Source organism: Sus scrofa, chromosome 1 (genome assembly GCF_000003025.6).
Source record: "Sus scrofa isolate TJ Tabasco breed Duroc chromosome 1, Sscrofa11.1, whole genome shotgun sequence".
NCBI classification, from domain to species: Eukaryota; Metazoa; Chordata; class Mammalia; order Artiodactyla; family Suidae; genus Sus; species Sus scrofa.
This window is the reverse complement of record NC_010443.5, coordinates 7,031,730-7,057,758: the sequence shown is the minus strand read 5'-3', so window position 1 is coordinate 7,057,758 and position 26,029 is coordinate 7,031,730. Positions and strand designations below refer to the sequence as shown.

General features: G+C 45.5%; 1 protein-coding gene across 1 annotated transcript in view; it reads left to right on the top strand.

Annotated features, from left to right (window-relative positions):
• MAP3K4 (mitogen-activated protein kinase kinase kinase 4) overlaps positions 7,975–26,029 on the top strand; it is a 158,530-nt gene continuing 140,475 nt past the window's right edge. The window contains exon 1 of the mRNA XM_021086227.1: positions 7,975–8,328. Coding sequence (XP_020941886.1) covers positions 8,192–8,328 — 137 coding nt within the window. The 5' untranslated portion in view covers positions 7,975–8,191. The remainder of the gene's footprint in view (positions 8,329–26,029) is intronic.

Below are 26,029 nucleotides of genomic sequence, written 5' to 3'. Positions count from 1 at the left end.
GGGGGCGGGGAGGGGGGTGGAGAAGGGGGCAGGGTTTCAAGGAAAGTGAGCCTTGATCTGGGCATCACCCTTCAGCAGATGCCCTTTCCGCGTCTGCAGGGTCTCAGCGCTGCGCTGCGTGCTAGGCAGACACGTGGAAATTCTCCCGCCGCCTGCGAGCCTTGCAGCAAACCCGGCGGGGGCGCTGCGCGTCCGCTAGGCGGTGCTAAGGTGCAGCCGCCAGATGTCACTCCCGCAGGGGGACACGCCCTCAGCTGGAGGAGTGAGGACGCCTCCTGAGGAAGGGACACTGACTTGAGACCTAGAAGACAAGCAGGAGGGGTGAGAAACGGGAGAAGCGGGTTCTGAGCTGAAAGAATGCACAGGCAGGGTCGCGGAGGCAAGAGTTCCAACCAGGCGATTCAAAGTCATTCAGGCTGAAGTGGCGGGGAAGAGACGGTCCTGCGGTCCGATCCGGCCAGGCTCTGATACTCCATCAAGAACAGCGGGTTGGTAGCTACAAACTGCTACATGTTGCACGGATAAGCAGTGAGGTCCTGCTGCACCGCACCGGGAACTACGTCCAGTCTCTTGAAGGCGACGGAAGTGACAGAAGACAGTACGAAAAGAGAGAGAGAGAGAAAGAGAGTGGTGTGTGTGTGTGGCTGGGTCACTTTCCTGTACAGCAAAAATTGAAGGAACATTATAAATCGACTATAATAATAAAAAAAAAAAACTAAGGCAACAACTAGGGAGGGAAAACAAAGAATGGTATGGACCCTTGGAAGGTTTTTAAATGGAAATCAGCCTCATCTTTCTGCCTCAAGTGTGGCCAGGGGATCAGAAGAAGCCCAGAGAAAGGAGGTGAAAGAAGAGGCTCTGAAAGCCGGCAGCAGAGAAAGAGAACAGGGACTGAATCGGGGACACGGTTAGAAAGTCGCATTGATGGGATTTAGTGGCTGATTCAATCTGGGGAATGAAATCAAGACTGGCGCCCACATTCTGTCTTGGGCGTCTGGTAGACAGTGGTATCTTCACTGAACGCAGAGGACGGAATAAGAGGAGTTTGCTTCCAGACCTGTTATGTTTGGGAACTTGTGAAAGACAATTGGATGTCTGGGTCCAGGGCAGGTGTAGCCCATGAGACAGCCTCCTGTTTTTGGAAATAAAGTTATGTTGCTGCACAGCCAAGCCTGGTCATTTCCTATTGGCCACGGCGGCAGGTGCATGGCAGTGGCCAAGGTCAGCAGATGTGAGTGAGGCAGTATGCGGGCCACAAGCCTATAAAATATTTACTATTTGGCTCTTTGCAGGAAATGTTTGCTGATTCCTGGTCTAGGGCTGAGGGAAGAGGTGTGGGCGGGAGGTGTAGAATCAGGTACATTAACGTGGAAACAAAGGAAGTGGATGAGTGATCCCTGAGAGAAGAAGAGAGCCTGGGGTGGAACAAGGGAGGGCTTTTTTTTTTTTTTTTTCAATTATTGTGTTAGTTTCTGGTGTACAGCAAAGTGATTCAGTTATATATACAATACATGTATACATAGTTTTTCTTTTTTATGTTATTTTTCCATTATCGCTTATTACAAGTTACTGAATATAGTTCCCTGTGTTATGCAGTAGGACTTTATTGTTTATCTATTTTATATACAGTAGTTTGTATCTGCTAATCCCAAACCCCTATTTTATCCCCTGCCTTTTGGTAACCATAAATTTGTTTTTTGGCTGTGAGTCTGTTTCTGTTTTGTAAATAGGTTCATTTATAATTCAGATTCCACATATAAGTAATATCCTATGGTGTTTGTCTTTCTCTGTCTGACTTACTTCACTTGGTATCACAATTTCTAGGTCCATCCGTGTTGCTGCAAATGGCATTATTTCACATTATTTCATCCTTTTTTATGACTGAGTAGTACTCCATTGTGTGTATGTATATCTTCTTTATCCATTAATCTGTTGATGAGCACGTAAGCGACTGCCCTGTCTTGGCTGTTGTAAATAGTGCTGCAATGAACATCGGGTGTGGGTGTCTTTTTGAATTAGAGTTTTGTCCTACTATAGGCTGAGAGATGGGATTGCTGAATGATTTGGCAACTCTATTTTTAGTTTTTTAGAGAACCTCCCTACTGTTCTCCATAGTAATGCACAAATTTGCTTTCCCACCAACAGAGTAGGAGGGTTCCCTTTGCCAGCAGTTATTCTTTGTAGACTTTTTGATGATGTCAATTCTGACTAATGTGAGGTGATACCTCCTTGTACTTTTCATTTGATTTCTCTAATACTTAGTGATATTGAGTAGCTTTTCATGTACCTATTGGCCATCTGTATGTCTTTGGGGAAATGCCTATTTAGGTCTCCTGCCCATTTCTTTCTTTTTCTCTTTTTTTTTTTTTTTCTTTTCTTTTCCTTTCTTTTTTTTTTTTTTTTTTTTTTGTCTTTTTGCCATTTCTAGGGCCGCTCCCATGGCATATAGTGGTTCCCAGGCTAGGAGTCGAATTGGAGCTGTAGCCACCGGCCTACACCAGAGCCACAGCAATGAGGGATCCGAGCCACGTCTGCAACCTACACCACAGCTCACAGCAACGCCAGATCCTTAACCCACTGAGCAAGGGCAGGGATCGAACCCACAACCTCATGGTTCCTAGTTGGATTCATTAACCACTGAGCCACGACGGGAACTCCTTTTGCCCATTTCTTGACAGGGTTTTTTCATTGTTGTTGTTATTAAGTTGTACGAGCTGTTTGTATATTTTGGAAATTAAGCCCTTGGTGGTTGCATCATTTACAAATATTTTCTTCCAATCTGTAGGGTGTGTTTTCATTTTGCTTATGGTTTTCTTTGCTGTGCAAAAACTTCTAAGTTTCATTAGGTTCCATTTGTTTATTTTTGCTTTTGTCTCCTTTGCCTTGGGAGGCTGACCTAAGAAAGCATTGGGTGCGAGAAAGTTTTGCCTATGTTCTCCTAGGAGTTTTACACTGTAGTGTCTTTAAACCTTTAAGCCATTTTGAGTTTATTTTTGCGTAGGGTGTGAGGGAATGTTCCAGGGAAGTCTTTTGCGGTGATGAAGATGAAGCTGGAGAGCACTGGCCATGGGGGCTGAGAGAAGCCAAGGGACGTGTGTGTTCCGGCAGGTGAGAACAGGTGCGGTCGCACCTTACCCAGCCTAGGCTCCCCACAAAGTCTCCTCTACCCACCACTCCCATCCAAGAAAAGAACACCTGTTACTCACCGACCTGCTGACCCATCTCTGTAATACTCTTGCCCCAGCATGTCTGGCTGTGTGGTCTTTGATTGAACCTCCGTCTAGCAATGACTTTGCAACATCACGCTCTCTGAGAGAACAGAAAAACAATCCATTCTTTCTCGAGGTGTTCTTATTGGTAGATTTTAAAAGTTTCTGCTTCTTTTTATTGATAATGAAAGAATTTTTTCAGGATTGTTGTCAACTTTAGGGAAACCTCCATCAAACTATTTTATGTATGAGCTGTAAGATTTGGAATTCTTCCAGACTCACGGGGAGAACACATAGACCCTGCATTTCAATGTCAGGAGTGTTGACCTCACACTGTGAGAAGAACATACGCGACGGGCTGTCCCGTTGGTGCCATCTTGGAAAACACCGCGTGCCAGGGGGCCCGTGAAGGAAGGCGCCCTGCAGCTTAAGCTTTGGTGGTGTCATCTTCACTGGCCTAACCACTTGTGTTCCCTCATTTGGCTCTTTCCATAGCTTCTCAACAGTGCTCCCCTAAAACCCTTCCTTCTCCCACCTGAACACAAACCAAGTCCTCGGAGCTTGACCAAGTGACTCTGCGAACATCTGCTTCCACTGAAGGTCACGCCAGAGATTTGTCCTTCCCACCCCAGCGCTGCTGGTGGTGTCCGAACACCCCAACTTCTCTGTGTTTGCTGGATACGGGACTTATTTATTCTGGGTGCCCCCCCGCCCCGCTCCATCTGTCATTGTACCCAGAAAGGGTGGCTTTTGCTCATTGGGAGGACAACCCCACCCCCGTTATGTTCAAGCAGAGCTTCAAGATCTACAAGTTGTGGGGTCCACAGTGTTGTGGTCTTGGTCACACTCACACAGCCCTTCTTCCACAAAGCTTATCGACGTGTGCATTTTGGCTTCTCACATTGGCCCCGTATTCTGTGTCCAACCAGTAGGCCACCAGCCTGACGTCCAGTGTTGGGTTGTCCTCTGCATGGAACGGCCTTCCCCCCTTAACTGTGCGTTCTCTCCATCTGGGGAATGTGCCGCTCTCTCACTTGTTTTCACTTTTCAAAAACTGTACATTCTCTCTCAGGAAGTCTGGGTGGTGTCCCACAAATTGATCACTCATAGTCGGGAGTCACCCCTTTCTACCCCTGAGCGTCAACAGGCACTAGACTCTCAGCCTCCCAATCTTCTTCTCCCTGGCAGCCCCTCTGTCCCCGGGGCCCCAGCAGTGCTCAACCCCAGCTGAGCATGCGTCGAGGACACCCCGGCTCTGTGCATCAGCGCTGCCTTGAGCTTGCTTCTACTCGACCAAAATATCCCTTTACAAAGATAAGGACTGAAAATGTTCCTTGAACTTAACAATGAGGGGGCCAGTGGCTTTGGGGGGAGGCTATAGCTACAGAGTGCCCGCAAGTAGCTGGGGAGGGGGGCGAGGCAGGGGGCCAGGAGAGGCAGGTGCCAGAGGAAGACGAGTCCCGACCAGGCAGCAGAAAGCCTGCTGCCCCCAAGGCGGGAAGTGGAGGGAGTGTCCCTCAGGGTCCATGCCCTCCAACCCCCGACTCCAGGGTAGAAAGTGTGTTCATTTGGGGAGCAGGAGGGGCAGGCTGGGGGACTAGAGACAGGCAGGCTTGAGCCAGCGCCTAAAGAGACTCTGGGAGGACTAGAGCAGAACACGGGGGGGTGGTCGCCCAGAGACGCCGTCAGGACCCTGCAGCGTGGTGCCCCCTCCAGCCTCTCAGGAGGATGAGTTGGGACCTGGTTTGAGCCTGTCCCAGTGGGCAGGCCAATTATTTGACTTCCAGCGCCTACATCCCTGCTGGAAACACCACCCACCTCTGAGGGTTGGAGGGACACTGGCCTCTCGTGCTGTGTTTCGAGCGCCTGGGCCGCTCTGGCTAAATCTGGGTGGGGGGAGCTCAGAGGAGAGAGTGGAAGTGCACATGGCTTTGTGTGGCTGGCAGGGGTGAGTGACAGTGATTCTTTCTGCTAATGACTGTGTTTTTAAAGATTGTATTTGGCTCGTTTATCAAGAATTCATTTCACCCGATTTGGAGTTCCCGTTGTGGCTCCAGACTAAGAACCCCACATAGCGTCCATGAGGATTCAGGTGTGATCCCTGGCCTTGCTCAGTGGATTAAGGATCCAGCGGCGTGGCTGTGGCTGTGGCATGGCTGTGGCCTCAGCTACAGCTCTGATTTAACCCCGGCCCGAGAACTTCCATAGGCTGCAGGTGCGGCTGTAAAACAAAACCAAAAACAACAGGGAAGAATTCATTTCACCTGCCTGGCCCTTGGAGGCATCCGAGTTTGCAGCCCCTGGTTGGACCAGAAGAAGCAGCTTTGGGGAAGGAGAAAGAAGAGTGGAAAATTAGATTGCAGCCAGATGGCTGGGGGCTGGGAGGAGAGGGTCGATTGCTCGTTAATATCGTGGGGTTTTAACCTAAAGAGAATGACGTCACAGAAGGCAAAGCGTTCCGCAGGCTTGCGGAGCTCCAAGCTCCTTGGAAAAGCAAAGATTGCCATTTGCAGAAAAAAAGGAGGCTTTCCCTTCCTAGGGTTATTCATGAAAGAATAGTTGCTCTGGTTCTTTGTTTTGGAAGGTGGCAACCAAAAGTAGTCACCTGGATTTTAAAAAATCCTTTTCTGGGAGTTCCCGTGTGGTGCAGTGGGTTAAGGATCTGGTGTTGCTGCAGCTGTGGCACAGGTCACAGCCACAGCTTGGATTCAGTCCTTGGCTCTGGAGTTTCCATATATCATGGGTGAAGTCAAAAAAGACAAAAAATAACTAAGAAATAAAAAATGCTTTCTGAATCATCCCAATCCAGTGTCCTGAGCCCCCTAAGAGTGGCCAGAGAGAAAAAGGAATCCACTAAGTTGAAATTCCAGTTCAGTAAGTTGGATGGCTGTATTTGAAAGGCTATATAGGCAGGAAGAGAGATAGCTAACCGGTATCTTACTGCAAGCCCCCGGCTGGGGTTCTCTAGCTCCATCCCTTCCAGAAACCTTCCCTGTCACCCGAGGAGAGACAGATCCTTGCAAACATTGCTCAGTTTTATTTGACCTACTTTACATGACCAAGTTCCACCACCGGAATAGCTACGGGAGCTGAAGGGTCACTGCATTGGGTGCCTCGAGATGCCTTTCCACCTGCCCAGGCCAAAGTGAGCAGTACTCCCATGGAAAGTCCAGGAGGCCCTGCTTTGGACATTACTGCAGGTCAGACACGGCACAACAACCGCTCAGGGCTACCGACAGTCACGCCTTCTTTAGGAAGGAATCACAGGATTCAGCTGCAGGCACGTCACTAAGAATGACCCTTCTGATAAGCAAATAAGCAGTAAAGTGACATTAGATAAAGACGGTATTTCCCCCGGGGCAATTTTTTACTTCCAACCCCTCTTTATTGTCGACTCAGTGCTGGGCACAACCACCACGACGGGTTAAGTACAGCTGAGCCCCACATCATGCTGTCACCAGCAGATTTTTCTCTAGTATTACCATTTTATAGATCGGGAAATTGCAACTCACTTGCCCAAAGGTATGCCGGTGGAAGGGATCCAAGGATCAAGTGACCACTTTAAACCACTGCCTTGCAAACTACCCCTGGGAAGAAGGAACGGCAGCGGCCACAACAGTCCTATTAGCAACACTGGATGGAGAAATGGCTGCAGACGAGGCCCTGCCCTAAGCACTTGACGTAAAGTGTTTCGTGGACCCCTCATCCTGACCCTAAGTGGGAGGTACTGTTGTTATCATTCCCACTTACTGATAAAGAAAGGAGGCCGAACTCAGTAACTGGTCCAGCGTCACAACTAGTGAGGCTGGATCAGGGAGGGATAGACAGGGCCTCAAATGCCAGGGCCAGGTCTTTCGGCCTCCTAGTTTCCTCTCATTGCCACAGTCATCGATGGCAGCATTCAAAATGAGCATTTATGGGGCACCTACTGTATTTGCAAAACTCTGTGATTACCCTGGAAGCCCCAGCAATGAAGCCAAGCCAAGTGCTGGTAGAAAGAGCCGAAGCCAAACCAGAGCCCGGGGCCTGAAGTGCACTGCCTGGACCCGTATGGGAGGGAGGCTCACCCTGGGCTGCCACCCAGGGACTATCTGCCTGGGTTGGCACATTTCGCTTTCTCCTATCCAGCTTGCCGCTAAGTCGTGCAGTGTTGTCTTTGCTTTCTGTTTTCAGGATGAACATCACGAAGTGGAAGTTAAGCTCCAGGGGGACGTGCACGGATATTGTATTTCCACGGTAGGTCCCCAAACCTGCAGAGGGAATGTTGATGCTCGTGAAAGTGAAATTGCATGAACTCTTCCCTTTTTGGTCTCTCATTGTTCGTTCATCCATAAATGCGTCAGCTCTTGATGCAGTCAGCATCTAGCAGGCAAGCAATCGGGACATCTAAAGCTTTCTTCTCCTTAAAACCTCCTTTGAGAGCCGGATGCGTCAGAGGCTTGCTCCTTTGGAGAGATGGGTAGACCAGGGAAATAAAGCACATTATGTTACATGCTTCACGTGGAAGCTTGGCTTCATGCAAGAGCTTGGAGTTTCCAGAAACACCGCACTGAAACTCCTCTCCTTGGGCGATCCCAGCGCCTCGAGGCAAGAGCTCTGACGCAGCTAAGACCTCACTCCAACCCACAGAAGCGCAAACAACCTTTCTTCTCAGCCGAGCCTTTGAAGCTCTCTACTCGCCGCAGGAACCCTTCGCAGCCCGGGAAACAGAAGCGTTCGCCGCCAGCGGCCGGCAGGGGGCAGCACACCCCAGCCTTTCCTGCCTCGGAGGCTGAGCGCCCGCGCCCGGCGGGTGGGAGTCCCCGGGTCCCCAAACCTGTGGCCGGTGTTGTCCTCGGTGACTCCACCAGCAGGTGGGTTCCTTCCCTTCTCGGGCGCCAGACTCCGGCCGAAAGGGAGAGAAGAATTCCAGGGCAGAGATGGGAGCGGGGGCGGGCACGTGGCCAAGGCCTGCGGACGATTTTCGCCGCTGAGAGCGGGAGATGCTGGCCCAGGCGGCGGCTGCCTGCATTCCGGCGACGTCACGGGGCGGCGGCGGTGGCAGCGGCCTCGCGGCCGGGGCCCGCGCGGCGGGAGCCAGGACGCGCCCCAGGGAAGGATGCGCAGGCCCGGAGCCAAGGTAGGGAACCCCTCCGCCTCGCTGCTGCGCTGGGGTTGGCTCGCCGTGGCCCGCCCGGCCCTGGGGACGGGGTGGGGGGGGAGCCCCCTCGGTCCCACCGCCGGCCCGGCGTCGGAACACAGCGGGGTGGCTCGGTGGACGATCTGGGTGGAAGAGGAGGAATGGAATGTTCCGCGAGGGGGATTTGCACTTTCCGCCGCTGGGGCTGCAGAGCCCTTGGGGCGCCGGACACGGAACATTGAATTTCCAAAAGTGGCCAAGTTGGGTGATTGATGTTTCGGAGGAGGGCAGCCTCCTGCGTTTCCCTGTTTCAACACCTTTTTGGTGACGGCGTGTGAAGGGACAGACAGGCGGGGTCCGGAAGAGATGGCTAAAGAGCTCTGACGCTTGGGTGTTTGGGCAGAGACCTTCCGCCCCGGAGAAGCCGGGGGTCCTGCCTCCTTAACATCCCCAGCGTGACTTTGTCTTCTTCCTTCCACAGATGTACCTTGTTCGAGGCCGTAGTCGTGTTCCTAGAAAGCGATGCAAAACAATGTGTGTTTATTGACACCTTTTTGCTTAGATCAGTTTGACATTTATCCTCCACTATTCTGAAGTTTAAACGCCAGTAAATTAAAATAAATACAGTAAAATGAATACTCTGAAACTAGCTGATGTTCTTCATCAGAAAATTTCCAACTTCTAAGAATTCTATTGTTTAGTCATTTGCTCCACATGGCATATATGTAGATATGTATGTAAGTAGATAGACATCTTTATAAGAAAAAGTGTACTGGAGTTCCCGTCGTGGTGCAGTGGAAAGCAATCCGACTAGCAACCATGAGGTTGCGGGTTCGATCCCTGGTCTCCCTCAGTGGGTTAAGGATCAGGCGTTGATGTGACCTGTGGTGTAGGTCGAAGATGCGGCTCGGGTCCTGCGTTGCTGTGACTGTGGTGTAGGCTGGCGGCTACAGCTCCGATTGGATCCCTAGCCTGAGAACCTCCACATGCCACGGGAATGGCCCTAAAAAGACAAAAAGGCAAAAAAAAAAAAAAGGTGTACCCTACATTGTTCTGTTTATTCTCTTACCGCCCATCAATAAGACCTCTTTTAGCTTAAAAAACTGGATTAAATAGATCTGTGAAATAAGCAACAAGAACAAAAACATTGCATGACTTTGTGGTTACATAAACAAAGAAACCTGAAAGTAGTGAGATGTAAGCGTCAGTTGTCAGTTGTCCTTGTCAGCAATCATCGCAGTCAATTCAAGTGCCAGTAAATGGAGGCGACTAGGCTGAATTCCCTGGATGTCAGGCCTTGGCAATTGCTCTTTTGAATAGATTGCTGGTTGTTGTTGTTGGTCTTGCTTACAAAAGTCGAAAAAAAAATATCCAAAACTGGATTTTGGAAAGTGGACACTTAATCAGCCACTGCCCCCTACTCATAAAGGTGAGCCACAGATGAGTTCAGTGACTATCGCCTGTGTGGGGCAGTCACCACTCAGTCCCTCTTCCGGCTGACGGTTCCGGGTGATTTCTGCGGCCAGCACCCATATTCCCAGACCCAGCACCACCCCCTGCTGCAGGCCTTCCCATGTCCCTTAACCAGGTCCCAAGGCCCGAGAAAAAGTGACACCTTAGAGAGGAGCCTGCTGTGTCCTCCAGGTGTGGTCCAGAGACAGAGCCTGTGGGTCCATTATTTAGCATCCCTTGATCAGGATGCTGTATTCCTCTTAATCCCACAAACAGTCATTTGCTAAAAGGCTTTTCATTTTAAACTAGCAGCTCAGCTGTCCTGGGTGTAAGCTGCCCTGAAACTAGCTCTCCACTTCCTCAACTGTGTAACGGATTCTACGGATTTTTATATCGAGTTAATTTAAGAAATGTTAACTATACGGAAAAGGACAGATTGAACAAGTACGGAAGTAATCCGCCCTGGCCCGCAACCTGGAATGAATGATTGTGAACCTGTCGTCATATTGCCATTATTCTTAATTAAAAAAAAAAAGAACACATGAAATCCTCTCTGTTCTCCCCAGCCCCGAACCCAAGCCCCTATCGCACCCTAAGAATTTAGCGTGTACTAATCCAGTCTATTGTGGCATTCTAAAATTCCTTTGATTTAATTTAGTTTTTTTTTAAATCTGAAAAGGAATGGATATATGTATATGTATAACTGACTGACTTTGCTGTACACCTAAAAATAACACAACTTTCTAAGTCAACTCTACTCCAATAAAATTTATTTTTTTAAATCAACCTCTGCCTATAGTTTAAGAAGTCAGAAAGATCTGTGAAGTGCCTGCATTTCCATCCCCAGAGGCCACCACTTCAAACATCTTAAATTGATTCTATTGTCATTTACCTTCAAATCTCTAAATAACACTTTGATACAGGGACTTTTTTTTTTTTTTTTTTTTTGCTTTTCATAGGGCACGGCATATGGAAGTTCCCAGGTTAGGGGTAGAATCAGAGCTGCAGCTGCCAGGTTATGCCACAGCCATGGCAACACTGGATCTGAGCCGTGACTGTGACCTACACTGCAGCTCACGGCAACAACAGATCCTTAAACCACTGAGCAAGGCCAGGGATCGAACCTGCATCCCCATGGATCCTAGTTGGGTTTGTTAGTACTGCACCATGACAGGAACTCCCTACGGATACTTCCTGATGTTAATCTTTATCTACCGACCTCCCCCTCTGGAGACTAGGATGTAACTCTTGTTAATGCACCTGTCAGCATCACACCACATATCACACCACGTGCACCAACATGTCCTCTCCCCATATGTCCCCAATATAATTATATATAATTATATTGTGATAGTTCGTGTATAAATTTACTTGGTCATATCTTCAATGACTATAAAATGCTACTTATAACTGAGTCATGTACTATACATTTTCCTTTAGAATTAATCATTGCCGTTTTGGAAAGCATTTTATCTATTTTCACTAACTCCACTCCAAAGTCTCCACCAGCTTTGCAGATCTTTTTTCATATACATCCAGATCCATTAGGCAGTCTAGGGCTTGCCTCGTCTTGGAGACCTCTCTTCTGGAAGCTCCTGCCCTGCTCCAACCTGTGCTGGGTGGTGTGGGTCTCTCCGCCCTGCTGAACGGCTGTCCTGTGAGCTCCATGTACTGTCACCCAGCAGCTTCCTTTGCTTCTTTGATATTTGATCCCACATCTTCCTCTTTTTTTTTGGCCACACCCACAGCAGCATGTGGAAGTTCCCGGGCCAGGGATGGAACCTGCACCACAGCAGCAACCCGAGCCGTGCAGTGACAACATAGGATGCTTAACCAGCTGCACCGCAAGCGAACTCCACCTTCCTCTTTCTTTAAATCTCCTACTTCCTCATTTTTGTTGGAGCAAATCTTCCGCTGTCATCCTTAGAAAAGATACATGGAACTTTTTTAAATTGAGGAATTAAAGGTAGATTTACAAGATTAACCATCTTAAAGTGAACAATTCATTATCATGTATTACATTCCTAATGTTGTATAACTGCTACCTCTATCTAGTTTTGGGACGCTTTCATCACCCCCAAAGTAAATCCCATACCTTTTTAGCAGTTACTGCCCATTTCGCCCCACCCAGCCTCTGGCATCCACTTGGCTCAAACTTTAGGAGGTTCAACCATGTAGTAGCCTGTTGCAGTACCTCATGCTTTTTCATGACTGAATAATATTCCACCGAATGCGTGTACCACAATGTGTATTTACCTATCCAATGATGAACACTTGGGTGGCTCTCACATTTTGACCGTTGTAATAGTGCTGCTCTGAACATTTGTGTACAAGCATTTGAGTACATGTTATCAGTTCTTTGGGAAACATTTCTAAGAGTGGAATTGCTGAGTCATATGGTATATATCTCATATATTGAGTAACTGACAGACTGTTTTTGATGACAGTTGGACCCTTTTACATTCCTGCGGAAATGAACAATACTTTCCATTTCTCTGTGCCCTCACTAATACATGCTGCTTTCCATTTTCTTAAACTACAGATATCTTAATGGGTGTGAGAGAGTATTTTGTCGTGGTTTTGATTTGTATTTCCCATCATTGACTAATGATGCTGGGCATCATGGTATGCACTTGTGAGTCCTTAGTATATCTTCTTTGGAGAAATGTGTATTCAATTCTGGGCTCGTTTTTAAAATAGATTGCTTGTCTTTTTGTCCTTGAGGTGTAGAAGAAGTTCTTTATATATTCTGGATACTAGATCTTTATCAGATATATGATTTGGCAGTATTGTCTCCCATTCTGTAAGTTGCTTTTACTGTTGCTAATGTCCTTTGCTGCACAGCCATTTTAATTTTGCTGCAGTCTAGCGCATCCGTTTGTCTTTGTGGCTTGTGCTTTTAGTATCCTGCCTAAGAATTCTTTGTCAACTTCAAAGTCATGAGGATTTACCCTTACATTTTCTTCCCAAAGTTTTATGGTTTTAGGTCTTATATTTAGCTTTTTTGTACACCTGGAGTTAATTTGGGGGTGTTGTGTGAGGTAGGAGTCCAACTTCAGTTTTTGCATGCAGATGTCCACTGGTCCGAGCACAATTTGTTGAAGAGACTGTTCCTTCCCAATTGAATGGTCGCGGCTCCCTTATTGAAACTCAATAGACCCAAATAGACCTTTTAATACCTTCTATATCTGAAAATGTCTCAATGCTGCCTTTACACCTCATGGACAGTTTGCCTGGCAAAACATTCATTTTTTTCCCCCAGCATTGTTTCCTAATCCCTAGTGTTGCTGTTAAGATGTTTCGAGTGGGCCATTTGAACATGCAAAGCCATGTCCTTCAGGTCTGGGAATTTTTCTTCATTGTACATATATATGTGCATATTATTTTACTTTAAAATTTTCAATAATATGTATCTCTGAAATGTTAGAATGTCTGTGTTTATATCTATGAATAATTTATGTGTACATATTTTATGTCTATGTATTCATATTTTAGCATTTTACTTCATAAAATAAGGATATTCTTTTACATAACCACAATACCCTTTCTTTTCTTCTTTTCTTTTTTTTTTTTTTTTTGTCTTTTGTCTTTTTAGGGCTGTACCCTCGGCATATGGAGGTTCCCAGGCTAGGGGTCTAATCGGAGCTGTAACCGCCAGCCTACACCATAGCCACAGCAACGTGGGATCTGAGCCACATCTTCAACCTACACCACAGCTCACAGCAACGCAGGATCCTCAACCCACTGGGTGAGGCCAGTGATTGAACCTGCATCCTCATAGATGCTAGTCAGATTCGTTTCTGCTGAGCCACAATAGGAACTCCCACAATACCCTTTCAACATACATTTTATTTTTTAAACTTTTTAGCCACACCCTCGGCATAGGGAAGCTCCCAGGCCAGGGATCAAATCTGACCCTCATCTGTGACCTATGCCACAGCTGTAGCAACGTCAGACCAGATCCTTAACCCACTGCACAAAGCTAGAGATTGAACTGGCGCCTCCACAGAGACAAGCTGGATCATTGATCCACTTTGCCACAGTGGGAAGTCTATCAACATACTTTAAAAAAAAATAATTCCCTATTACTTAATATCCTGCCTATATTCTGATGCCCATAATTGTCCTCAAAGAGTTTTCTACAGTTGTGACTAATTTTTAGAGCCAGTCAGTGATCATGTATTACATTTAATTGCTGTTTCTTAATTCATACACACTTTTCCTCATTGTTATTTGAATTCGATTTTCCTGATGACCAGGGATTTGACATGATTTCTGCTAGATTGCTTCTTTTTCTTTTTCTTTTTTTTTTTCCTTATCAGGATGATGGTGGCCTCATAGAATGAGTTTGGGAGTATCCCTTTCCTCTGCAATTTTTTGAAAAAGTTTCAGAAGGAGAGGTGTTAGCTGTTCTCTAAATGTTTGATAGAATTCGCCTGTGAAGCCATCTGGTCCTGGACTTTTGTTTGTTGGAAGTTTTTTAACCACAGTTTCAATTTCAGTTCTTGTGATGGGTCCATTCATCTTTTCCATTTCATCTTGGTTTAGGCTTGGAAGATTGTACTTTTCTAAGAATTTGTCCATTTCTTCTAGGTTTTCTCTTTTATTGGTGTATAGTTGCATATAGCAGTCTCTTATGATCCTTTGTATTTCTGTGATGTCTGTTGTTACTTCTCCTTTTTCATTTCTAATTTTATTGATTTGAGTCCTCTCTCTTTTTTTCTTGATAAGTCTGGCTAGGGGTTTATCAATTTTGTTGATCTTTTGAAGAACCAGCTTTTCGTTTCATTGATCTTTTCTATGGTTTTCTTCATTTCTATTTCATTGATTTGGCTCTGATCTTTATGATTTCTTTCCTTCTACTAACTTTAGGTCTTGTCTGTTCTTCTCTCTCGAGCTGCTTTAGATGTAAAGTCAGCTTGTTTATTTGAGCTTTTTCTTGTTTCCTGAGGTGGGCTTGTATTGCTATAAACTTTCCTCTCAGAACGGCTTTTGCTGCATCCCATAGGTTTTGGAGTGTCGTATCTTTGTTGTCATTTGCTTCTAGGTATTTTTTAATTTCCTCTTTGATTTCTTCAGTGATCCATTGGTTGTTTAGTAGCATGTTGTTGAGTCTCCATGTGTTTGTGTTTTTTTGCAGATTTTTTCTTGTTGTGGATTTCCAGTCATATGGCGTTGTGGTCGGAAAAGAGGCTTGATATGATTTCAATCTTCTTAAAGTTACCAAGGTTGTATTTGTAGCCCAGGATGTGATCAATCTTAGAGAACGTTCCATGTGCACTTGAGAAGAATGTGTATTCTGTTGTTTTTGGATGGAATGTCCTATAAATATCTATTAAGTCCATCTGTTTTAATGCATCATTCAGGGCCTGTGTTTCCCTATTGATTTTCTGTTTGGTTGATCTGTCCATTGCTGTAATGGGGTGTTAAAGTCCCCCACTATGATTGTGTTATTGCTGTTTTGTCCTTTTAAGGTTGTTAGCAGTTGCCTTATATATTGTGGTGAACCCATGTTGGGTTTGTAGATATTTAAAATGGTTACATCATCTTATTGGGTTGACCCTTTGATCGTTATGTAATGACCTTCTTTGTCCCTTAAAATATTCTTCATTTTAAAGTCTATTTTGTCTGATATGAGTATTGCTACTCCAGATTTCTTTTGATCCCCTTTTGCATGGAATATTTTCTTCCATCCTCTCACTTTCAATTTGTATGTGTCCCTAGAAGTGAAGTGGGTGTCTTGAAGACACATATATATGGGTCTTGTTTTTGTATCCATTCAGCCAGTCTATATCTTTTGGTTGGGGCATTTAGTCCATTAACATTTAAGGTAATTATTGATATGTATGTTCTTATTGCCATTTTATTAATTGTTTTGGATTTGTTTTTGTTGCTCTTTTTTCTTTCCTTCTTCTCTTGTTCTCTCCTCTTGTGGTTTGGTGACTATCTTTAGTGTTGTATTTGAGTTGATTTTTCTTATTTGTTTGTGTATCAATTGTAGATTTTTGGTTTGCAGTTATTCTGAAGTTTTGATATAAGAGTCTATATATGTATGAGATTGTTTTAAGTTGTTGTTCTCTTAATTGCAAGTTCATCTCCAGTGTCCTGCATTTGTACCCACCTTTCCATGTTTTCTGATTTTGGTGGCATAATTGTGCATGGATGATTTCGCATCTTTACTGTATATATACCTTTACTGGTGAGCCTTGTCATTTGTGGAGTTTTTGTTTCCTGTTGCTGTCTTTTCTTTCCTGCCTAGAGAAGTTCCTTTAGTATTTGTTGTAAGGCTGGTTTAGTGTTGCTGAATTCTCTCAGCTTTTGCTTATCTGTGAAGGTTTTGATTTCTCCTTCAAATCTGAATGAGAGCCTTGCTGGGTAAATAATCTTGGTTGGAGGTTTTTTCCTGTCATCACGTTAAGTATAGCATGCCACTCCCTTTGGCCTGCAGAGTTTCAGCTGAAAAATCTGCTGATAACCTTATTGGGGTTCCCTTGTATGTTACTTGTTTCTTTTCCCTAGCTGCTTTCAAGATTTTCTTTTCATCTTTAATTTTGGTCAGTTTGATTAATACGTGTCTTGGGGTGTTCCTCCTTGGGTTTATTTTATATGGTACTTGTTGTGCTTCTGGATTTGAGTGGGTGGTTCCTTTCCCATGTGAGGGAAGTTTTTGGCTGTTATCTCTTGGAATATTTTTTCTGTCCCTTCTCTCTCTTTCTCCTTCTGGCACCCCTATAATATGGATGTTGGTGTGTTTAACATTTCCCAGAGTTCTCTGAGACTCTTTTATTTGTTTTCAATCTTTTTTCTCTTTTCTGTTCCACATTCATAATTTCTTCTAATCTGTCCTCCACCTTGCTTATTCGTTCTTCTGCCTCCTGTATTCTGCTGTTAGCTGCTTCTAGTGAATTTTTTATTTCAGTTATTGTATTTTGCATCTCTTCTTGCTTAAGTTTTATATCTTGTATCTCTTTGCCCAGTGTTTCCTGTAAGTTATTCATCTTTGCCTCCAGTTTATCTCCAATGTCTTGCATCATCTTCAGCATCAACAGTCTAAAGTCTTTTTCCTGGAGGCTGAGAATCTCCTCATCGCTTAGCTGATTTTCTGGGGTTTTTCCTTTCTCCCTCATCTGAGTTAAAGTTCTCTGTTCTTTCATTTTATAGGTTTTTGTGTGGTGACCTTTTTACAGATAATAGAGTTGTAGCCTCTCTTACTTCTGGTGTCTGCCCCCCTTCTAGATTGCTTCTTAGGAATCTGTTGCAAACTTTTATATGCCAACTTGTTTGTAAAAAAAATCTTACCTCTGCCTCCCAATGTGGTTCCTCTTCCAAGACACTGATCAAGGCACTGAGCAGAGCTGAGCCAAGGACGGGGCCTTGTGACTTGCCCCTAGAAACCAGTCTTAGGGTGGACAGTGACCTATCCACTCAGAATTGCCAGGTATAGTAACTGAATGTGCTATCATTTCACTTCATGTTTCTGTTCTTACATAAGCTAGGCTGAGCGTCTTTGGGAAATGCCTTATTGGGAAACAGATATGCATGGTACCTGTAGCAGACCTCTCATCCACCTGCCAAATCATGAGACTGAAGACAGAAATGATGCCCCCCATTTACTGCTTGGCTGCCAGGCACCATGTATTTTCACGTGATATCCCTCATGCTCCCTCCACCCACTACAAGAGTCCATTATTGCCACAGTTTTAGGGGTTAGTAGAATGAAGCTCAGAGAGATGAAGGAGCTAGTGTAGGATACAGTTTTATCTGATTCCAAAAACCATTCTTCTTTCACCCGAGGGCTCACCAGGACCAGCCTGCCCTAACTTTTTCTGGGCAGTCACCTGTTTCCTTTTAAGTCCTCAGAAAGGCATTTAACAGCCTAATTCTTTTGTTTGTTTCTTTTTTTTTTAATTTTTCAAAATAAGTATAGTTGATTTTTTAAGTGCTAAAAGTTTGCATTTAAAAATTTTTTTAGTATAGTTGATTTTTTTTTTTTGTCTTTTTGTCTTTTTAGGGCCACACCTGCAGCATATAGAAGTTCCCGGGCTAGGAGTCTAACTGGAGCTACAGCTGCTGGCCTACAGCACAGCCACAGCAACGCCAGATCCTTAACCCACTGAGGGAGGCCAGGTATCGAACCTGCATCCTCATGGATGCTAGTCAGATTCGTTTCCACTGTGCCATGATGGGAACTCCCTTTTTTAGTATAGTTGATTTTTAACAGCCTAATTCTTTTTTTTTTTTAATCAATACTTTTTTTTTTTTTTTTTTTTTTTTTTGGTTTTTAGGGCTGCCCTTGCTAGGGGTCCCAGTTCCCAGGCTAGGGGTTGAATTGGAGCTGTAGCCATTGGCCTTCGCCACAGCCATAGCAGTGTGAGATCCCAGTCGTGTCGACAACCTATACCACAGCTCACAGCAATGCCAGATCCTTAACCCACTGAGGGAGGCCAGGGATTGAACCTGCATTCTCATGGATGCTAGTCAGATTCATTTCCACTGAGCCACGATGGGAACTCCAATAGCCTAATTCTTAATGCCATTGTCATTAGTAAACCTAATAATCGGAATTAATTAGTGAATGGTTTCTGCCTATCACCACCTTGGGAAACATTCTCCTGAAATCTACATAGGCACCAGTTGTAGCCCTTGACTTGAAAGAGCAGTCAATGGGAAAGAACTCAGGATCCTGCATGGTAAAATGTCTGGGGTATTTTCTTAATACAAAAAAAGATTTTAATTGTCATTCCACCCAACACACACACACACATACACACACAACAAATCTTGAAGACAAAGGAGAACCAACTATTACTTTTATGTAGTTATCTGATAGTTTTTTTTTTTTAAGTGCATTAGGTATGAATCTCTTTTATACCTCTCTCTCTCTTTTTTTTGGGGGGGGGTGCTGCACTTGCAGCATATGGAGGTTCCCAGGCTAGGGGTCTAATCGGAGCTGTAGCCGCTGGCCTACACCACAGCCACAGCAACACAGAATCTGAGCCACGTCTGTGACCTACACCACAGCTCACGGCAATGCCGGATCCTTAACCCACTGAGCAAGGCCAAGGATTGAATCCACATCCTCATGGATGCTAGTCGGGTTTGTTAACACTCAGCCATGATGGGAACTCATACCTTTCACACTTTCTGTCCCTTTCAAGAAAACGTAAAATCCTTTTGTGTGGGAAAGGCTGGTCAATAAGCTGAAATCCATGCGTTCACCTAGCTGCCTCCCTTGAGGGATGTCAAGGCCTGTTTCCCAGCTCCCTGGTCATCTCTGTGCCTTTGGCACCTCCTCACGGGCAGTCACTTGAGAAAACCCTATAGCTCTTCTTTGCCCCTCAGGGGCGTCACTGGTTAGGACAGCTCTCTTCTTTAGTTCAGTCACATAAGGAAAGAATTGAGGATGCTGGAATAAATAAATATGCCAACTTTCAACAGTTAAAAAAATTCATTAATCTTGGGAAATTTTGCCCTTTGAAAGCTTTACGCTCCACTGTACAGCAGAAATTGACACAACATTGTAAATCCACCATACTTTAATAAAACAAAAATGAAAGCTTTGCTTTATAAATACAGTAGAAATCAAAAGTCTTAGCAAAGTAAAGATTGCATTGAACGGCCATAAAATATGGCTTATTCCTTCACGAGTTCATGCAGCGAATGTGTATGGGTTGTGCCCCAGTGTCCAAGGCTGGGGTGAAACCAGAACGATGGACAGGCAAGCACGGCCATTGCCCACCCTCGGCTTGCAGGGCAGTGGGGGATACAGACAGAGAAAGATAAAACCCGTGATGGGGGGGACATAGTGGGTCACAGGTGTCTGTAGGAGGTATTGAACCCAGAATTGGTGGAGGGAGAGCGGTCAGGAGAGAAGTCTGGAGTGGTTTCTAGATCTCTTGCTGGGATTTGAAGGAAGGAGGTTAGAGATGGTGGACTGAGGGCCTGGGGTGGAAGAACAATCTTCTAGGAGGAGGGAGGTGTATGAACAGTGGTCCAGAGCTAATGGAAACCAGGGCCCTTGTGGGGAAAAACACAACTCATTGTACCTATGAGATGGGGGTTGTCCAAATTGGAGACTAAAGAGAAATAAACCAAAATCAGAGGGTGAAGGTCTTTACAAAATACCAGGGGGTGACAGCCTGGCTTTACAGGGCAGGTATGTGATGCTTCGTAACGAGATTGGTGGGGAGGCTGTTGAGATAAAGCAGGTGCAGGACAGTGGTGGCCTGAGCGAGGTCGAGGGTGGGCACGGAGGAAGTGGGTGGCTAGGGACAGACTGGGATGGTTGGGTTGGGGGGCAGGGTGGGGAGGAGGAGGCGGAGGAGGAGCCCACAGCCTGGGTTTCTGACTTGAGTGACGTGTGCTCACAGACGTAAGGGACCCAGGAAGAGCCGCAGGTGGGTGGGGACTGTGTGAGGCTTGCGGGGCCAGGGAGACCTGCGAGAGTGGAAACAGGGAGATGAATATTGGGCGCCGTTCCGGTCCAAGGCACATCAGCATGGGTGTCATTAGCACACGGAGAGGTTCCCTTAAGCCAAGGGAGCAGGTGACGGGACCACAGAGAGAAGGGAGAACAGGCCGGGGCACCACCGCCCATAAGCACCAACATCAGAGGATGGGAGACGCTGGAGGACAGCCAGGCCTTTGGGGAGAAAACGCGTGGTGTGCCCCGCCGAGGGCTCAGCCACAAAGTGAAGTGTGCTTGCACACGTCTCCGTGCACGGAAAACTTACATTCTTTTGGAAACTCAGAAACAGGCCAAGCGCGTTCTTCTAGCACCCTGGATATAAAGCCTTGGCCTGAGAACTTAGGGTCTGTTTGACAAAGCGAAACCTTGAAGTAATAGCATCAGTGACCCCAACAGTGTATTCATTATAGATACAAAAGTGCTAATAATTGTGGGACTTTTGTTTAAAATGTCTGTTGCCCAGGCCCACGTAGCCCCCAACCCTGGCCCCAGGAAGCCACCAAAAGGGGGATAAAGACACAAAGAGCTTCACAAGGATGAGAGGGAGAGACCGAAGGCTGCCCGTGGCTGATAGAAGAAGCAGGTGCTTGTTGATGGTGACCACGGGTGGGGAGGCAGGGGAAAGGAAGCCCAGGAATTCTGGAGACGCTCCAGACCCGAGCCAGCCAAGGATGACCCAGCATCAACAGGGGAGGGTGGAAAGTCTGCGAAGAAAGCAGTCTTTCCCTGCTCGTGACTTTCCACAGAACCCCTGGCATCCACCCCTCCCAGGCCAGAGAAGGGAGGTTTATCTTTATGGAGAGGGAGGGGCCCCGGGAGAGGCCCCCAGGGATGGAATTCTAGGCTCGCCCCAGAGGAATGGGGACCTGCCAGGGTGCCTAAGGGACACCTTTTGTTGGGGTTGGGTGCTACGGGTGTGAGGAAGGCTGGGCAGAGCGGTGGCTCTCATGACAGAGTCAATCCAGGTGCTTCGGGTTGAACCTGCCCCCAAGGATTTTGGTAGCAATTCTCTTGGAAAAGCCATGGGATTATACCACCTGCTTGGACCAACCATGTAGCCATTCAGCTAACTGTTTTATAATCAGCTCTGGAAGCTGAAAAAAGAAATCAGCCCAAAAACGGTCAGTTCATTGGCTAGATGTCAGCCCTAACTTTTCTCTGCCTTTGCCTGTTCTGGGATTTAATAGATCTTTAATGATTTGTCGTCTTGTATTGATAAGGATCACTTTGCCGCCAGCCAGTTAAGAGAGGTTTTCTGGATGTTCCTGTTGTGGCTCAATGATAACGAATCCGAATAGTATCCTTGAGGATGTGGGTTCAATCCCTAGCCTCACTCGGTGGGTTAAGGATCCAGTGTTGCCATGAGCTGTGGTGTAGGTCGAAGATGTGGCTCGGATCCCATGTTGCTGTGACTGTGGTGTAGACCGACAGCTGTAGCTCGGATTCGACCCCTAGCCTGGAAACTTCTATATGCCATGGGTGTGGCCCTTAAAAAAAAGACAAAAACAAACAAAAAAAAAGAGACAGAGACAGAGGGTTTCTGAGGAGCTGACTCAGTGCCCCCTCCATCCTCTCGAAATCCTTTTCTCCCAGTTGAAATTTATTTCTTCGGCTTCCTCGTCATCTTCCAGCTCTCCTTCTGTCGCGCCTCTTCTCTGCAGCAAAAACTTGACATTTTCCTTAGATTAGGAGGTGTAACAAATTGTAATGGTTTGTTTTTCCTCTTCCTGTTTCTTTAGAAACGCTCCCGCTTGGCTTTGTCTAGGACCGTTTATGAGTGATGGCTCTGCTCCCGCTCTCCTGGGCACCCTGGCTTGTTTGTTCCTCTGTTCTTGTCTCATCACACCTCGAGCTGTTCGTTGCGTGCATTGCTTATTTCAACATCATTTACACTGCCTTTGTCTTCACCGGACTCCTTTTCCATGTGCCGGTTTGACAGTAATTCTGTCAAGATTTCCTTCCTCTGTTTGCTCAGTACAGGCTTTAAAACACAGAAACTTGAAGGCAGCAAATTCTCCAAAGATGCATAGAAAATGCCAGTGGGGAATGGCCTCTGTCATTCTGATTAGAGAGGTTGGAGGCATTATTGCCATAAACTGTTTGCTTTGGGTCACTTTGTCTGTTTGGGTCAATGTAACTAGCAGTAGGTTTTGAATATCAGAATTTTCTGTGACCTTAAGTGTGTATTTGAGCAATTATTAAAACCATATGTCATCAGTTAAATTTCTCACTAATCTCTTTCCCAAAGCAAAGGAAGAATTCTGTTTGACTGGTGTGTGTTCACCCCATGTCTTACTTTGTAAAACCTACAGATCAAAGATTGCTTATAGCTGTGTCAGCCTCCTGCCGTCCGGAGGGAAGACGACAGTATTTATTAGTGTTTCTAATATATGAATCAAATAACCGGATACTTTAATTTTTGTTTATGTCTTTAATGAAACCCCTTCTCCTTTCATCACCAAATTTTTTCTAGTCAATAAGAGAAGACTCAGTGTCGCGTGTCAAAACTACTTCAAAGGTTCATTTACCTTCTTACTTCTTGGGACTCTAGACATTTAAAAATTTTCATATTATTTCCAGTTTTTCTACCTTAATAGGGTGAGTAGTTATTGCGTAATAGTTACGGAATAAATAAGTACAGTCTTGGGGAGTTCCCGTTGTGGCTCAGCGGAAAGGAATCTGACTAGTATCCAGGAGGATGCGGGTTCCATCCCTGGCCTTGCTCGGTGGGTTAAGCATCTGGCGTTGCTGTGGCAGTGGTGTGGGCCAGCGTCTATAGCTCCGATTTGACCCCTAGCCTGGGAACCTCCATATGCTGCGGGTGGGGCAAAAAAAAAAAAAAAAAAAAAATACAAATCTGATTTTTGTTTGCCAGATTATGAAAATGATGAACTAAATCTGAGAGATATTTTTACACTGTTCTGATGGTGATCTTCTGGCCAATTACAGTATTATTAAGTGGTATCTTAATTTCAGAAAGGAGGTCAGTTCACAGATACAGGAATAAATAAACCGGAAAGGCACGTTTCTGGATGATCACAGTTTATTCTTTTTTTTTTTTTTTGTCTTTTTGCTATTTCTTGGGCCGCTCCCGCGGCATATGGAGGTTCCCAGGCTAGGGGTCCAATTGGAGCTGTAGCCATCGGCCTACACCAGAGCCATAGCTACGTGGGATCTGAGCCACGTCTGCAACCTACACCACAGCTCACGGCAACGCCGGATCGTTAACCCACTGAGCAAGGGCAGAGACCGAACCCGAAATCTCATGGTTCCTAGTCAGATTTGTTAACCACTGCGCCACGACGGGAACTCCTCACAGTGTATTCTTTTTGTTAGGTGTATGTTTCCCATCGGGCTGCCATTATACCTGCAGTGGCATGTCACAAGCCCTCCTTCTTTTGTGCCTTAGCTATTTGTGTGTTTTGTTTGAAAGAAACATACTAACGAAATCACGTAAAATGCTTGTTTTTGTAACGGAATGATCTTGGCCAAAGTAATGCAAATAAAGGCTCATTATAGCTAAAATTAGGCTGAAAGTACCTCTTCACCCACTCATCTCACACCACTACTGCAACACATATGTTTACCTGGGTCGTTACCCCCTTTCCTTGAAACGAAAGGACCATTTCACCACAAAGCAAAACTCCCAGGTAGGTGGAAACAAATCAGTCAGGGAAAAAACCTAGAAATCAGAGTTAGGTTCAAAAGAGCACAAGATAATCAGTAATTTAAAAAGAACACCTATTCTGGTTTCACAGAACATTTTTAAATGCTTTTTTTCTAGGTCTAAAAGGTCAGATTCATTTTGCTTGGTTGTAGTGTGTATACTTTTGGAAGTTTTGGCATTTATGAAACAAAATGACTATTTCCTATGTGTATAGTGTCTTGAAAGCATTGCATCAAACATTTAAGTTTTATTTTTTGTTCAAGAACTTTCCCAAAGGCCTCTTTTCAAATCTTGTTTTTAGCCCAAGTACCATTTTCCAGCTGTGCCATGCAACACGCAGGCAGGCGCACACAAACACGTCAACACACAGCCTAGTGTTATGGGCAGACAGCTTTTTCACCAAAGGCCTATTTTTAGATGAGTTCTGCACCAAACTCTATACCATTTCATTTTTTTTTTAAGTTAAGAGCAATATTTCAACTAAAATGTTTTTTAAAATACGTTCAAGCCTCCTTGGGAATAATCCAACTGTTTTGCGGAGCGGCTCCCTTTCTCTTCAAGGTCACAGAAGCACAAAGAGTAGATTCAATTTGTTACATAAAGGATGTCCTTTGAGAAGACTGAAGCGATTTCTAGACTTCGCCATGCAGGTAACAATTTATCACAATTTGACAAGATACACTTTTTAAATTTGAGGTTAAGAAGGCATGTAGAAATAGCTCTGGGCAGAAAGGAAAGGCTTGCAGGAAAGTATATACTGTGTTGTGATGTGCTGTTTTATGCCACAGCCATAGTATAAATAAACACAACTGGGGGAAAAGAAAATCCACCAAACACCGGCTGTGCTAAAACGAAAGCGTGGATGCTATATTAAGAAAAGTGGGATATATGTTTGCATTTGTAGGGATGGGCTGGTGGTTTTCATGACAAAATGCTTGCTTTTCTTGCTCCCCCACCAAAAAAAAGTCTCCACGAACTTTGTCATAGAGATTGTAGAGTTCATAATTTGAAGTTCCGAGTTCAGATCACATGTGGTTAGTGAAGTATAGCCAGTCTCCTTTATAAACATCCCAGATGGTGTATAGCTAGTTTATTCTCTTTGGTAATCATTTATAAGATCTGGCTAGCCTCTCCTTTCTATCCCAGCACTCTCTGAGGCTTTTCTCCTTCCAAAGACCTCCTTAAATTTCCCGTCAGTATTTATAGGAATAGGAACTAATTTCGAAGACAAGCCAGCCTACTGTGTGGCAGGAGCATAGGGTTAGGGTATTGGAAGGTAAATGCGTGTCGTCTTGGTCATCTGCTATTTTGAATGATGACATCACCAGGCCGTGCTGTTCACGGAACCCTGCCCAGGTACTGGTCCCCTCCCGGTTTGTTGACCTCAGACTATTCTAGAAACAAGTTAGGCTATGACTCAGGACTAGTGCTGTGGGATTTTGTAACACTTAAAATAATTCACCAGAGTATGTCATGATTTTCTATTTCTTCAGCAGTGAAACCATGTGAGCCATCGTATTTTGAAAACACAGACCAGTTTAGAGATTATTAGCGTTGTCTTTTAGCCCCATCTGGGAAAGCAAAGCCCATTACGTTACTTCCATGTGTACTAATACCACTTTCAGTCGCTGGGTTGAGAATTACCCGTACGTAAGACCTGCAGTGATTCAACAAACAGGCATTGACGTCTCGTGAAGGATCAGGACGGCGCAAGGTGCTGGCAGAGATGAGTGAGGCAGTCCTTGACCTCCGTGAGGTCAAATGCTGGGAAGGGAGACAGCCGTGGACACATGATTGTAATTTCATGTGGAATATATAACTTTTTGGTTGTGCTCGGTGACTCACGGGAAACACAGGTAACTCACCGGGTATGGAGAAGGGCATGAGGGCGGTTTCCTGATGGAAGATGCCCCCGCAGAGCCAGAGAGGACGAGCCTCAGCATGGGGGGGCATGGCGTGGGGAGGAGGTGGCAGGGACAGCAGAGACCCTGCCTCCTGGATGGCAACGAAGATGCCTTGAAGAGCCTGCTGTGCACCTGGGAAGTGTGAGCAGTTGGTCTATAAAGTGAGGGACGGGCAGAGGCAAGGGAGGACGTTGGGAGAGTAGGCTGGGC